Raw genomic sequence first — 15,458 nt, 5'->3', positions numbered from 1 at the left:
TGAAGTTGCATGAAATATTGTGTTAAGATAACTAACTGGTTTCAATATACACAGCTCCAACAAAGCCAGCTAAGGACCTTGCTTGTGTTCTGTCTACATGCCTGTTTTAAAGTTGCAAAGTAAGTGATTTTGCAATAGAGATGTGATATTAGGCTGAAAGAGACCTAAGGAATTAATGAGTTTGATTACCAATCCTTTCTGCAGGTGCCAACATCATGGACTAACGATTGGGAAGTTCACACCCACCAATCAGCACAAGTAGGAAGGCATTTTTGGAAACTACCCCACCAGACATTAACAGGAATCACAAACTGTGGTGCAAGATGCAAGAGAAGGAAAAACATTTATGCATGAGTCCCTACAAAGAAATTGTGTTGCCCTTGCAAGTGTTTATCAGCACTAGTATATGCTTAGCTTCATAACATGATGACACACTGGTCGCACCCTTAAGAGAGGCTGGAGTCTTCAACCTTTATCACACCATTGATCCATTGCAATCTGAGCTTGCCTCCCCACACCCACCACATTGGCTTTCAATTCACTGTTTAACTCCCCTCTGCCTTCTACTCCATGTTAGACTAGCAGAGGTTAGACCATGGGTAACTGGTGCTGCCTTAGTCGGTGGGGGGGAGGCACGAGCTCCCCATGTGAAAAGTCCCGCCAATTGGGGGAGGATCCACCCGAGGCAGATTTTGCTTCCCAGGGAGAACCCCATAGTCAGTCATGTGATGGACGATCACTGCAACCGCTTCCGGGACTGACTGTGGGTTAAGATCTACCACCCTCTTCCCCTGGTGCCTGAGGGGCTCAGCCTGGTCCAGTCCCATGGCTTTTGGGGCTCCCTCAGCATGAGGTGTGCCCAAGAGCCTCATCCCACTCTATCCTCACCTCAGATATCTCAGAAAGGAGCTCACTATCTCCCCAGATAACTATGGAGCAAGATACTTCCTCTCATCTGAAAGGGAACAACATCTTATAGCATCAAGTGAACCCATAGCACACACATTTGAAGAGATCCAGCACCAGGCACTTTGGAAGCAGGTATAAAATCCCAGAAATGCTGAAGTTTAGCATAAACGCACCTTAATGTGAGGTTTCTTTTTAACACACATTAGAGCACAGAAGCATTAAATAGGAGCCCTCCTCCTGCAAGCCAGATCCAATTGTGTGTTGCAGCCATATGTATAAACTAAATATAAAACTGCTATAGCTACCTCTCCATCACTACAGTTAAAAGCCCATTTCTGGAATTGCAGGAAGCATTATATTAAGATCCCTAACTGGTCTAAATATACATGGACCTTGTCTATGTTCTCTATACATATGTGCCTTAAAGTTGCAAAGTAAGTGATATTTGGCATCAAAGCAATTTTAGGCTCAAAGCCACCTAATGAATTCATGTGATCACCAATCCCTTCTGTAGGTGGCAACATCATGGACTAATGATTGGGAAGTGCACACCCACCAATCACCACAACTAGGCAGATGTTTTTGGGAATTACACCACCAAAATTAACAGGAACCACGAACTGTGGTGCAAGACGGAAGAGAAGGAACAACATTTATGCATGAGTCCTAACAACCAGATTGTGTTGTGATTTCAAGTGTTCCTCATCACTATTACATTCTTCGCTTCATAACATGATGACACACTGGTCACACCCTCAGGAGAGGCTGGACTCTAAAATCGTTATCACCCCATCTAAGGACTTCCTTTCTTTCGGTAGGACTGAAGCAAGGTTTCATGCTTTAATTACTTCAGGACATGGGGCAGAGTGAGAGGGTGACAGAGGTCAAGAGATCTGGTAATTTTTAAGTGAAAAAAAGTCATTTTTTAAGCCAAGGAAAAGAAAACAAAAGAAATCAGACAAACCCCACTTCCCAAGTACTGAATTCATGACTTCACTGGCAAGACCCCACAAGTATATGCAAGTAACATCACTTAAACCTGGGGGACCTTTTTTTACTTTCTAGTCAAGGGCTTTATTCAAGTGCCACATGAGGATGGTGAAATTCCTTTATACTTCCTTTACATCTATGCAGGCCCAGCAAGCACTACCCAAGTAACGAGCACCAAGGTACTTTACATAACGGGTAAGGTATTTACTGTGGTACCCACTACAATAAACTATATCATGAATGGAGAGAGCAAAAGAGCAGAGGATTTTACAGTAAATGTGAAGGAAGCACCTCCTCTGAGACCATGTGCCAACTCTTCGCAGTAAGTGTAAGTTGCCATGATGGACATAAACAGCCTGATAGCTCCGTCATGATGGGAATAGAGCGTAAAGGATTTATTTTTATTTACCTATAGGTGTGATGATGACCTTCCATTCTGTAGTGATCTTGGCTCCTTAACAATGAACCAGAACTCATTAAGTTCACTGGAAGCTTGCCCATGCATTTCAGTAAGTCATGTACCTGACAGATCCTGAATAGCTCGACTGTCTAAATCCAGCAGATTAAAACTTTAACACCATCCCTTGGAGGTGTGAAAAAAGAAAAAAAATCTGCAATATCCCAACTAAACGCCAGCGTGGTTTTAAAGCACAAAAATGTAAATCTCCACATAAAAGCAGATCCTCAAATGGAGACATGTGATTTTGAGCATGAAAACACATGATAGTTGTAAGAAAGTGTTTGTGTGTGTTCAGTCAAGTCAAACAGAAAATGAATTGAGCCCAAAATGTCTGAGGGAGAAAATTTGGGTGTAGAGTGAAACTGCAATTATCAGGCAACACACTGGCAATGAGTAAAAAAAGCATCTGCATGTATTTCAGTGTCATGTGCAATCAGTTCCATCCTGTTACTAATCAAGACCTCTCCCATCCAGGGCATCTCCCATCCTCCGGGCAGGATGGGAAATGGTATAAAAGCAGTCGCTACTCAAGGTTCCTCTATCCACATCTCATCACTTCTCCACTCCAGTGAACCGAGTAAGTTGGACATCTCTCAATATCTCCTTCTGCTTGCGAATATATAGCTTTAGCAACTGCTTTAGATTAATTCTGCCAAAATAATCTGAGGATTAATCCTATTGGGGCCTTTTTCTGTTTATTGGGCTGGAGGGGTTGGTGGATCAGGCTATGTCTCCACTTCCTGACATTTAGATATCTCTGCCCACTCACAGCAGGGCTGGTTTTAAATTGCTGCACAGGGATTCATGCTCAGGGATTCCTGGTCATACAGCTGAGCAGTGCAGCACTCAGATCAGGCCAGCTGCCCAAGTGTTTCCCGGGCCTTGCAGGTGGGCTCTACAGCCTGGACTTCTGCATGTGTCTGCAAGATGTGCTGTTTGATGTGGGGAGAAGGGAGGTATTGCACACAGGCTTGAGAGGCATTGCTTAGGAGGGAGGGAAGATGTCTTTCACACAAGAAGATGAGGAAGACAGCAAGATGGAAGCAAACAACAAAGTCACCTAATACCTGTAGGCTGCAGGCTCCTAGAGCAGAGCACGTGACTGCAGGAGCTGTAGTCTGATTTGTCACGTGCGTTATGTTCCCCTCTTTCCCTCCTGTGTTTCAGGCCAACCTCCACTGCAGGAACATGTCTTCCTACGGACAGCTGATCAGCTCCCGCTGCTACAACCCCTGTGAAGTGACCTGCCCAAGGCCATATGCCGATGCCTGGAACGAGCCCTGCGTGACATCCTGCGGTGACTCCAGAGCCGTGGTCTACCCACCCCCGGTGGCCATCACCTTCCCCGGACCCATCCTCGCCTCCTGCCCCCAGGAGAGCTACGTGGGCACCTCAGAACCCCAGTGCATTGGCGGCCCATACACTGCCGGCGGCTACCTAGGGTACAGAGGCTCAGTGGGCACCGGGTACTCCTACCCCTCTTATTCTCGCCAGATCAACAGATACCGCTATGGGGGCTGTGGGCCATGCTAAAGCAGCAGTAATATCTGTGGCAGAAAATAATTGCCAAGAAATGGGGAACAAGATTCAGATTCAGGAATGAGTGGAGGCACATTGTTTTCAGAGGCACAAAAAACCCACTGCTTGTGTTTGCTGTGGGAGCCGAGGGTGCTCAGGAGCTCTGTAAATCTTTCCAGTGCATGAAGTTCTCTTTTCTGTAATACTCCCTCTCTTTCTGAACGATATCGCTATGCCCCTACTCATGTAGCAGACCAGGTACACAATCATTCAAAATCTACTTTGCATGACTCAAACCATGTAGAAGGGAATTAACAGCCAATCCCAATGTCATCATGTGTGCCAAGGTCTATCATTAGTTTGTGGCCTTTAGCTTTGAAGAAAATGCATGTCAACATGTAAAGTGTAGAAAAGGAAAAGCTACACAAACTGCTTCAATCTCTGGAAATATGTTCTTTGTAATTTTTTTTTTTTTTTTTGCTTTGAAAATGTATGTTTCTCGTCTCATTCCCATTAAAAAAAATCAGATTGCATCCTAATATCAGTGTTAGGTTTTCTTTGTCTCTTGTTGTTTTATGAACCACTCATTGAAATGCACCTCCTTCATGAGAAGTATTGGTAGTTTTGCTGTTTCCATGCTGTTTTGATGTTTCATCCATAGGCTATAATGCAGAAGCTCAAAACACCGTATAACTTTGTAACATGTGGCCTGATTTCGATGAAACTTGCAGGAGTGGTAGCCCTTTCTGAGGGCAGGAAGCTAGCCAAGCATCAGGGTGATAGGTGCAGGGGTTTCAGGGAAACTGTACCTCAAAATCCTGAAAGCAAAAAGCTCATATCATGTGTATGTGTTAAGTCACAGCGGGATCAGACCTGCAGGCATGCTAGTCCCTGCTGGGCCATGAAGTCTGCCAGCTGTCGAGGAGATCAGTGTAGAGGGGTTCTGGGTCCGTGCAGCTCTGCTTCTTCAGAGAGAAAACTCGTGACATGAGTGGGTGACACTGTGTGTGTGTTAAGGTGCGCCTTCACTCAACTGACACCAAGGCAGAAAGCAGGCCCATTTAAACAATGCTGCCTTTTATGCAGTTTTTCCACCCTTCCCCAGAGCACTGGGATTGGAAGGGACCTCAGGGAAGGATGACAGTCATTGGCCAGCTACACAGTCAATAATGAGAGCCCTCCATCCCCACCTCTCCCTCTCTCTCCTTACTTTAGTTTCTGCTTCCCTGCAGGCAAGCCAGGTCTGAGCTTCGAAACGAAAAACCTTTCAACTGCTCTATTTTTGTTTCGTGGCTGTTTTGAAGCTCTCTGTTTCATGTTGATGTAGCTATTTCAAGCTCAAAATGAGTTGAAACAGCATCGAAACGAAACTGCCAGTGAAATTGCACGCAGCCCTACTGCGTACGACCCAGTGACCCATAGCAATGATGTAAGAACCAAGTCTTTGATCTGATCAATGGCATTGCAAACAAGCAGTAAAAAAAAACCTTCCCCAGTCATAACTTTCACCCATGGTATGTAGCAGCAATGCACCGGTTACTGACTGGACAAGAACCAGCAGTTGTTGACCAGGGGTTCGCGTCCATAGTCCAATGCTGATGTTTCATGATCAGTGTGGGCTGTACTGGTGAACAGTCCACATCTGGGCTATTGCAAACCACTGGAAAGAAGATAGCAGTTCAGACAGTTGCCATCCCCTATTCCCTGGTAGAAATCCCTGGATAAATGGGTGGTCAAATCTTTTCCTGTTTTGGGGGAAAATATCAACATTTCATTTTTTTCCCCAGATTTTCAAAATGTACTTATATATGTTTCCTCACAAAGTGTAAGCTCTGGGAAAAGACCTGTATCAGAAGAAATTGTGCTGAAATAGCAAGACATCTGATCCTTTTAGGACTAAGAGTGTTTCTGGAATGTGTTTCAAGCCGGTTTCAGTGAAGTTTCTGCCAGAGTGAGTGTTGCACTGGAACACCTTCACCTAAGTGCCAGTCTCCCTCATTGCAACAGGAGGGAGTGGAAGATTTTTTTTTCAATCATTGCCAAGAGGCAACTGCCCTTAATGATTTTCACATTACAATGAGAGATGAGACAATAGGGGTTTATTACCTCAGGTCCGTCTTGTGAGCCAGCTGAACCCCGAATTTTGTCCGTTCAGAATCCCAGCTTGCTTCGGTGCTTAGAGGGGCAACCAGGATTTCATTTCACAAATGCTTCCAGCAACACCATACCTGAAATAAAAGGGCCTATCAGTCACCTTTCACACCTGACGGTCCAATTCCGGCATGGATCCATTGCAATCTGAGCTTGCCTCCCCACGCCCACCATATTGGCCTTCAATTCACTATTTACCTCCTCTCTGCCTTCCACTCCATGTTAGACTAGCAGAAGTTAGACCCTTGGTGACAGGTGCCGCTGTAGTCGGGGGGAGAGGGGGCATGTGCTCCCCTTGTGAACAGTCCCACTGACTGGGGGAGGATCCCCCCAAGGCAGATTTCGCTGCCCAGGGAGAACCGCGTAGTCAGTCCTGCGATGGATGATCACTGCAGCCACTTCCGGGACTGACTGTGGCCGCTTCTGGGAGCAGCTGCAGTGATCGGCCGGCACTCGCAGGGGGGGCTCTGGCACTCCCGCCTGCCCCCTCTACCCATTGCCTATGCAGCCAGACATGGGGTACATCGGTGCTCTCAGGGGGTGCACGTGCACCCCCATGCATCGCCAATGGGTTACACTAAAGGGTGTCTCCAGCTCTAGCAACTGTCTTGCATCAAGGATGCATGGCACGTTAAGATTTTGTTCATGGGGGCTCAGACACATCATTCAAGGACGACGACAGAATTCCTGCAACAGATATATTTGAGGACAAATTGTTTGGCCCTTTATTTGTTGAAGGCACAAAGGGGCTACAGGTGGCTTTGCTTTGTTATTATATATGTAATAAATGTGCATGTCCTTTACATGACTACATGCATCTCTGCCTCTCAATGTTGCCAGGAGCACATGTTCCAAGGGCCTTCTACTTTTCTCCCAGATATCTAGGGGATACTATCAGAGAATACATGAGAGAGGGGTGGGACCCAAGACAGAAACTCTAGACTTGTTGTTATAAACTGAACGCTTTCCATCCAGCTCCACCTCTATAGCTCCTTCGAAGTAAAGGTTATGGTGACAAGGGGCATTATATGAGGAACTGGCCAAAGTTTAGTTTTTCACTCATTAGCAAACATTGCTGATACAATCTTAAGAAACCAGTGCCACACTCTGAAGCTGCAGAGCATGGTTCAGCGTGCTGAGATTGAAGCTGTTAAAGGAGACTAGTACATTGCCACACCCTGCTCCATGCTGTAGTTATCCAAGGTTATCTGAGAACACCTGAAGCATACAACAGACTCTTTTAAGCAATACCCATAGGTAGGATGGGAGAGGTGTAAAATGCTATCTACATGAATAGCTGCCTTTCTCCCAGGTGCTTAATTGAAGACATAACACTCAAAGCTGGCTAATGATGCCATCAAGCATAATGAGCCAACCGAAGGAGGGCCGTCTGGTGGAAAGTGAGCAATAGGCATGGTAAGGCCCTAGACTGGGACATTAGAGGGTGCTGGAGGCAAGAACATTTCCTTAATATATCTGCTGAAGCCAGATTTATGAGAAAGCTCAGATTGCAAAATCCTTGGGTATATTTCCAGTGACTGCTGGTTCGTAGTTCCCCCTTTGAATCTAGGAAGTCATAATCCTTCCTGCAGGACTCGGGCAGATTCTGAGGATAAATCCGCCCTGTTTGGGGCCCCTACCTCAAAGCCCTAGTGGTGCCAGCGAGCACTGCTTTCAAGCCCAGCCCTCCCACACCCTAATTATCATGGAATCTCCTGATTGAGCGCATGCAATTAAAAAAGCACACAAAAACAAAGCTCTGATCCTTGCCATGAGAGATGGGAATGCCAATGAAGAGTGTCTGCACTCTTGTCCCTTAACCTGACTCACCAGATGATTTTGGCAGAGTGAATTAGTTCCTACACACCAATTATCACCTCTCCTCCAGCAGAGTTAAGAGCTTCCTGCATTGCACGGTTGTGTTGAGAAACTCCCAAGGTGAATCCAGGGATTTAGTTACCTGGTCATAAAAGGCAATCAGATTGCTCTGACAGGACCTGCCTTTGCTGAACCCAAGTTGATTTCCTCTACTTTCTCCATGGGAACTTTAGCTGCTCAAAAAAAGAAAGCCCAAATTTCTAAACACAATTTCTACATATAAAGGTCTTTTCCCAGAGCTTCCTTTTATTGAGGAAACATATATGTAAAAAAAAAATCTGCGGAAAAATTTGAAACGTTGATATTTTCACCAAAACTGGAATTGTTTTGGACACCTATATATCCAGGTATTAATACCAGTGAATAGTAGATGTAGACTGTCTGGGCTGATAGCTTCTTTCTAGTTGTTTGCAATAGCCAAGATGTGGACTGTTCAGCAGTATAGACCACGCTGATCCTGACACATCAGCATTGGACTACTGATGCAAACCCCTGGTCAACAACTGCTGGTTCTTGTCCAATCAGTTACCAGTGCAATCCTGCTGCATACCATGGGTGAAAGTTATGAAAGGGGGGAGGTTATTTGTGCTGGTTTTTTGCAATGCCATTGATCAGTTCAAGGACCTGGTTCTTACATCATTGCCATGGGTCAGTGGGTCATACGTAGTAGGGCTGTGAGAAATTTCCCTGGCAGTTTCATTTCGATGCTGTTTCAACTCATTTTGAGCTCGAAACAGCAACGTCAAAATGAAACAGAAAGCTTCAAAACAGCCTCAAAACAAAAATAGAGCAGCTGGAAGGTTTTGAATTTCAAAGCTCAGGCTGGGCTTACCTGCAGGGAAGCAGAAACTAAAGCAAGGAGGGAGAGGGGGATGTGGGGAAGGAGGCCTCTCATTATTGACTGTATAGCTGGCCAGTGACTGTCATCCTTCCCCGAGGTCCCTTCCAATCCCAGTGCTCTGGGGGAGGGTGGAGAAACTGCATAAAAGGCAGCATTGTTTGAACTGACCTGCTTTCTGCCTTGGTGTCAGTTGAGTAAGGGCACACCTTAACTCACACACAGTGTCACCCACCCATGTCATGAGTTTTGCCTGTCAACAGCCTGAGGTGAATTATGTATTATAGCCTGTGGATAAAATGGTGCCGTTTCACACAGCACTAATAAGCGGTTCTAAGACCTACCAAGTCTTCTGACAGAGGTGCGTTTCAATGAGTGGTTCATAAAACAACAAGAGGCAAAGAAAAGCAAAGACAGATATTAGGATGCAATCTGATTTCTTTTAAAGGGAATGAGAAGAGAATCATTTTCAAAGCAAAAAAAAAAAAAAAAGGAGAGTACAAAGAACATATTTCCAGAGATTGAAGCAGTTTGCATAGCTTTTCCTATTCTACACTTTATATGTGAACATGCATTTCTTAAAAGCTAAAGGCCACCAATAGATGATAGACCTTGGAACACATGGTCACATTGGGATTGGCTGTTAATTCCCTTCGACTTGGCTTTAGTCATCCTTCCTCCTATAGCCTCGTTCTCACAAGCTGCACACCGTTCACTTGGTGCTTGGAAATATCTCGCTTGCAGCCCTTGCCACCCCGCAGCCCACACCATGGGCTAAGATAGACCACCCTCTTCCCCTGGTGCCTGAGGGGCTCAGCCGTGCCCAGTCCCATAGTTTTTGGGGCTCCCTCGGCATGAGGTGTGCCCAAGAGACTCAGCCCACTCTATCCTCACCTCAGATATCTCAGGAAGTAGCTCACTACCTCCCCAGATAACTATGGAGCAAGATACTTCCTCTCATCTGAAAGGGAAAAACATCTTATAGCATCAACTGAACCCATAGCATACATATTTGAAGAGATCCAGCACCAGGCACTTTGGAAGAAGGTATGAAAACCCAGAAGTGATGAAGCTTAGCATAAACAAACCTTAATGTGAGGTTTCTTTTTAACACTACTTAGACCACAGAAACATTACATAGAAACCCTCCCTCTGCAAGCCAGAGCCAATAGGGTGTTGCAGCCATATGTATAAACTAAATAAAAAACTGCTATAGCTACCTTTCCGTCACTACAGTTAAAAGCCCATTTCTGGAGTTGTAGGAAGCATTATATTAATTCCTAACTGGTCTAAATATACATGGACCTTGTCTGTGTTTTCTATACATATCTGTTTTAAAGTTACAAAGTAAGTGATATTTGGCATCAAAGCAATTTTAGGCTCAAAGCCACCTAAAGAATTGATATGATCACCAATCCCTTCTGTAGGTGGCAACATCATGGACTAATGATTGGGAAGTTCACACCCACCAATTACCACAACTAGGAAGACCTTTTTGGAAATTACCCCACCAACCATTAACAGGAACCAGGAACTGTGGTGCAAGATGGAAGAGACGGAACAACATTTATGCATGAGTCCTTACAACCAAATTGTGATATGCTTTCAAGTGTTCCTCATCACTCTTACATTCTTAGCTTCATAACATGATGAGACACTGGTCACACCCTCAGGAGAGGCTGGACTCTTAAAATGTTATCACCCCATCTAAGGACTTAATTTCTTTTGGTAGGAGTGAATAAGGTTTCATGCTTTAACTACTTCAGGACATGGGGCAGAGCGAGAGGGTAACAGAGGTCAAGAGATCTGTCATTTTTAAGTGAAGGAAAAGAAAACAAAAGAAATCAGACAAATCCCAATTCCCAAGTACTGAATACATGCATTCATTGGCAAAAGCCCACAAGTATATAAGTAACATCAGTTAAAACTGGGGCACCTTTTTCTACTTTCTAGTCAAGGGCTTTATGCAAGTGCCACACAAGGATGGTGAAACTCCTTTATACTTCCTTTACCTCTTTTATACTCCTTTACCTCTACGCAGGCCCAGCAAACACTACCCAAGTGACGTGCACCAAGGTACTTTACATTGTGGGTAAGGTATTTACTGTGGAACCCACTACAATAAACTATATCATGAATGGAGAGAGCAAAAGAGCAGAGTCATGGTCGTACACCTGAGCAGTGCAGCACTCAACTCAGTCCAGCTGCCCAAGTGTTTCCCTGCCCTTGCAGGTGGGCTCTACAGTGTGGGCTTCTGCATCTGTATGCAAGATGTGCTGTTTGATGTAGGGAGAAGGGAGGTATCACACAAAGACTTCAGAGGCATTTCTTACGAGGGAGGGAAGATGTCTTTCACACAAGAAGATGTGGAGGACGGCAAGATGGAACCAAACAACAAAGTCACCTAATACCTGGAGACCGCAGGCTCCTAGAGCAGAGCACATGACTGCAGGAACTGTACTCTGATTCTTCACGTGTGTTATGTTCCCCTCTTTCCCTCCTGTGTTTCAGGCCAACCTCCACTGCAGGAACATGTCTGCCTACGGACAGCTGATCAGCTCCCGCTGCTACAACCCCTGTGAGGTGACCTGCCCACGGCCATATGCCGATGCCTGGAATGAGCCCTGCGTGACGTCCTGTGGTGACTCCAGAGCCGTGATCTACCCACCCCTGGTGGCCATCACCTTCCCTGGACCCATCCTCGCCTCCTGCCCCCAGGAGAGCTACGTGGGCACCTCAGAACCCCAGTGCGTTCGTGTCCCATACACTGCCGGCAGCTACCTGGGGTACAGAGGCTCAGCGAGCACCGGGTACTCCTACCCCTCCTATTCCCGTCAGCTCAACAGATACCAGTATGGAGGCTGTGGGCCATGCTAAAGCAGCAGGAATATCTGTGGCAGAAAATAATAGCCAAGAAATGGGGAACAAGATTCAGATTCAGGAATGGAGAGAGACACATTTTTTTCAGAGGGACAAAACACCCTCTGCTTCTCTTTTCTGTGGGAGCCAAGGGTGCTCAGGAGCTCTGAAAATCTTTCCAGTGCATAAAGTTCTCTTTTCTGTAATACTCCATCTCTTTCTGAATGATGTTGCTATGCCCATACTCATGTAGCAGACCAGGTATTCAATCGTTCCGTACACACTTTCTATGACTAAAGCCATGTAGAAGGGAATTAACAGCCTATCCCAATGTGACCATGTGTGCCAAGGTCTATCATCTATTTGTGGCCTTTAGCTTTTTAAGAAAATGTATGTCAACATGTAAAGTGTAGAATAGGAAAAGCTATGCAAACTGCTTCAATCTCTGGAAATATGTTCTTTGTACTCTTAATTTTTTTTTGCTTTGAAAATGTATGTTTCTCTTCTCATTCCCTTTAAAAGAAATCAGATTGCCTCCTAATATCAGTCTTTGGTTTTCTTTGCCTCTTGTTGTTTTATGAACCACTCATTGAAACATACCTCTGTCATGAGAAATATTGGTAGAACTCAGCACCGTTTATTAGGGCTGTGTGGAACGGCACCGTTCGGTTTTTACTGGCGTTTTGGCGGAGCAGCGTTTCATTTCACTTTTTGTTTTGATTGTGGTGGGTCCCAACAGAGAAACCCTAGACTTGTTATAAACTGAATGCTTTCCATCCAGCTCTACTTCTGACATGAGCTCTGTAGCTCCTTCGAAGTAAAGAGGGTGGCGACAAGGAGCATTATATGAGGAACTGGCCAAAGGCTAGTTTTGGAAGGCTCAATAGCACACATTGCTGATACAATCTTAAGAAACCAGTGCCGCACACTGAAGCTGCAGAGAATGGCGTAGTATGCTGAGATTGAAGCTTTAAAAAGAAACTAGTACATTTCCCCACCCTGCTCCATGCTGTACTTATCCAAGGTCCTCTGAGAACACCTGAAGCATATAACAGACTCTTCTAGGCAATACCCATAGGTAGGATGGGACAGATGTAAAATGTTATCTACATGAATAGCTGCCATTCTCCTAGGGGATTAATTGAAGAGATAACACTCAAAACCAACTAATGATGGCATCAAGAGTAGTGAGGCAACCGAGGGAGGGGCACCTATCTCATGGCCCCAGAGCTGCCAAGGAGCACTGCTTTCAAGCCCAGTCTTCTCACCTGAACTAGAAACATGGCAGTGAACAGCTCTGGGGCCTTTCCTGCCCCCAGTCATGAGCCCACCAGAGACACAGCTGACGGGTGGCCCCAGATGGCTCCGCAGGACAAACTTTGCTGGTGTCTCCTGCTTGGTTACATGCAATCAAAAGAGCCCAGGAAAACAAAACTATGATCTTCTGTGTGGCTACGAGATGTGGGAATGACAATGAAGAGCCCCTGGGCTCTTCTCTGTACCCTTCCCCTGACTCATCAGATGATTGGCAGAATGAATTAGTTCCTACCCACTACATATCACCACTCCTACAGCAGAGTTAAGTGCTTCCTGCATTGCATGGTTGTGTTGAGATGTTCCCATGGAGAAAGCAGTAAAAAGAGAAGGCAGCGCTGCAGTGCAAGGCAGCACTTTCATGGTGCCTGGATCTGAAGAAGGCCTTAGAGCTGTTGGAGCAGACATGTAAACAGGGGAGGTGGACACGTAGGGACTATGCAGTTCAGAGCTCTGGAGCATCATTTAAATTTTTTCTCTAAGGCCTCCTAAAGGGGCAACCTATTACCCAGGCAGGAAAGGACTGAATAAGGGACGTTCCTGCCTGCCTTATGGGAGAGGGAGTTAGAAGCCTTGGCCACTTTACATTCCTGTATGGGGTGAAAGGACCTCTCCAAGGCTTCATCCCAGAGCAAGAGTAGCCCTACGTTGGCAGTCAAGGGCTCATCCCACCCAAGGGGTGGCAGAAAGTTCACTCCTACCCCTAGGATGCATGCCCAGGCCTTGGCTACAGGATGGGGTTTATTGGACCCTTACCTTCAGGGCTGTCTCATCCTTTCCTGCCCAGTTAGGGGACACATTGAAGCCTGACTCTGCTGTTCCTCTAGCTGAAGCCCAGTATGATGCATTACACAGTTAAGGATTGAGCTTCATGTCCTCACCTCGCTTCCCAGACCTGCTTCCTACCTGCCCATGGGTTATCAGCCTCTCTGTAGCATTCTTCCTCCTATAGCCTCTTTCACACTGGGCAGAGTGTTTATTTGGTGCCTGGGAATGTCTTGATTGTGACACCTGCCACCCCCAAGCCAACACCATGGCCTGACACCTACTACCCTCTGCCCCTGGTGCCAGGAGGGCTCAGCGTGCCCTAGTCCCATGGCTTTTGGGGCTCCCTTGGCATAAGCTGTGCCAAAGAGACTCATCCAACTCCTTCCTCACCTCAGATATCTCAGGAAGGAGCTCTCTCTCTCCCTAGTTAACTCTGGAGCAAAATACTTCCTCCCATTTGAAAGGCAACATCTTCTTATAGCATCAAATGAACCCATCACATACATCTTTGAAGAGCTCCAGCATCAGGCACTTTGGAAGCAGGTATAAAAACCCAGAAGTGCTGAAGGTTTGCATAAGGGACCTTTAATTTTAAGTTTTCTTCTTACCACACCTTAGAGCATAGAAGAACTAAATAGAAACTCTCCTCCTGCAAGCCAGAGCCAATTGGGTGCTTCAGACATATGTATAAACTAAATAAAAAACTGCTATAGCTACCTCTTCATCACTACAGGTAAAAGCCCATTTCTGGAGTTGCAGGAAGTATTATGTTAAGATCCCTAACTGGTTTAAATACACACGGCTCCAAAAAAGCCTGCTAAGGGCCTTGTCTGTGTTCTCTCTACATTTCTGTTTGAAAGTTGCAAAGTAAGCAATGTTTGCAATGCGAAGCAATATTAGGCTGAAAATGACCTAAGGAATCGATGTGTTTGATTACCAATACCTTCTGTAGGTGCCAACATCGTGGACTAATGATTGAGATGTACACACCCACCAATCACCACAACTAGGAAAACTTTTTTTTGGAAACTACCCCACCAGACATTAACAGTTATCACAAACTGTGGTGCAAGACGGAAGAGAAGAAAAAACATTTATGCATGAGTCCTTACAACCAAATTGTGTTGCCCTTTCAAGTGTTCCTCATCACTATTATATTCTTAGCTTCATAACATGATGACACACTGGTCACACCCTCAGGAGAGGCTGGACTCTTAAAACGTTATCGCCCCATTTATGGACTTCCTTTCTTTTAGTAGGACTGAAGCAAGGTTTCATGCTTTAACTACTTCAGGACATGGGGCAGAGCCAGAGGGTGACAGAGGTCAAGAGATCTGTCATTTTCAAGTGAAGGAAAAGAAAACAAAATAAATCAGATAAACTCCAATTCCCAAATACCGAATTAATTACTTCATTACCAAGACCCCACAAATACATGTAAGTAACATCACCTAAAATTGGGACACCTTTTTCTGCTTCCTGGTCAAGGGCTTTATGCAAGAGTCACACAGGAATGGAAAAACTCTTTTATATTTCCTTCACATCTATGCAGGACCAACAAACACTACCCAAATGACCAGTGTGGCAGAAGGCCACCTATGTTTCTTCCCCCCCCCCCAAAAAAAAAACTCTGCTGTGTGACAATTTGTTTAGGATGTGCTCAGCAGAGGACACACACCTTTACCCTATCTCTTTAGGTAACCTGAGCTGGATACATTCCTGAGGGAGGGGGGAAACCTGCTCCCTCTGCCTACATGAGTAGTATCACATACC

The 15,458-nt window shown here is 45.5% G+C and overlaps 1 protein-coding gene across 1 annotated transcript; it reads left to right on the top strand.

Annotated features, from left to right (window-relative positions):
• The first annotated feature begins 2,918 nt into the window (after positions 1–2,918).
• Positions 2,919–4,416, top strand: LOC132245810 (beta-keratin-related protein-like). The gene is made up of 2 exons (XM_059718852.1): positions 2,919–2,936; positions 3,527–4,416. The coding sequence occupies exon 2, from the start codon at positions 3,548–3,550 to the stop codon at positions 3,890–3,892; it is 345 nt and encodes a 114-aa protein (XP_059574835.1). The 5' UTR covers positions 2,919–2,936; positions 3,527–3,547; the 3' UTR covers positions 3,893–4,416.
• The last annotated feature ends 11,042 nt before the right edge of the window (positions 4,417–15,458 follow it).

The sequence above is a fragment of the Alligator mississippiensis genome, chromosome 15, assembly GCF_030867095.1.
Source record: "Alligator mississippiensis isolate rAllMis1 chromosome 15, rAllMis1, whole genome shotgun sequence".
NCBI lineage: Eukaryota > Metazoa > Chordata > Crocodylia > Alligatoridae > Alligator > Alligator mississippiensis.
Note: the sequence above shows the minus strand (reverse complement) of the source record. Positions and strands in the feature narration are given on the sequence as shown.

What these genes read in the sequence shown, in the direction of transcription:
- LOC132245810 (XM_059718852.1), top strand. Translation starts at nt 3,548, where the DNA reads ATGTCTTCCTACGGACAGCTGATCAGCTCCCGCTGCTACAACCCCTGT.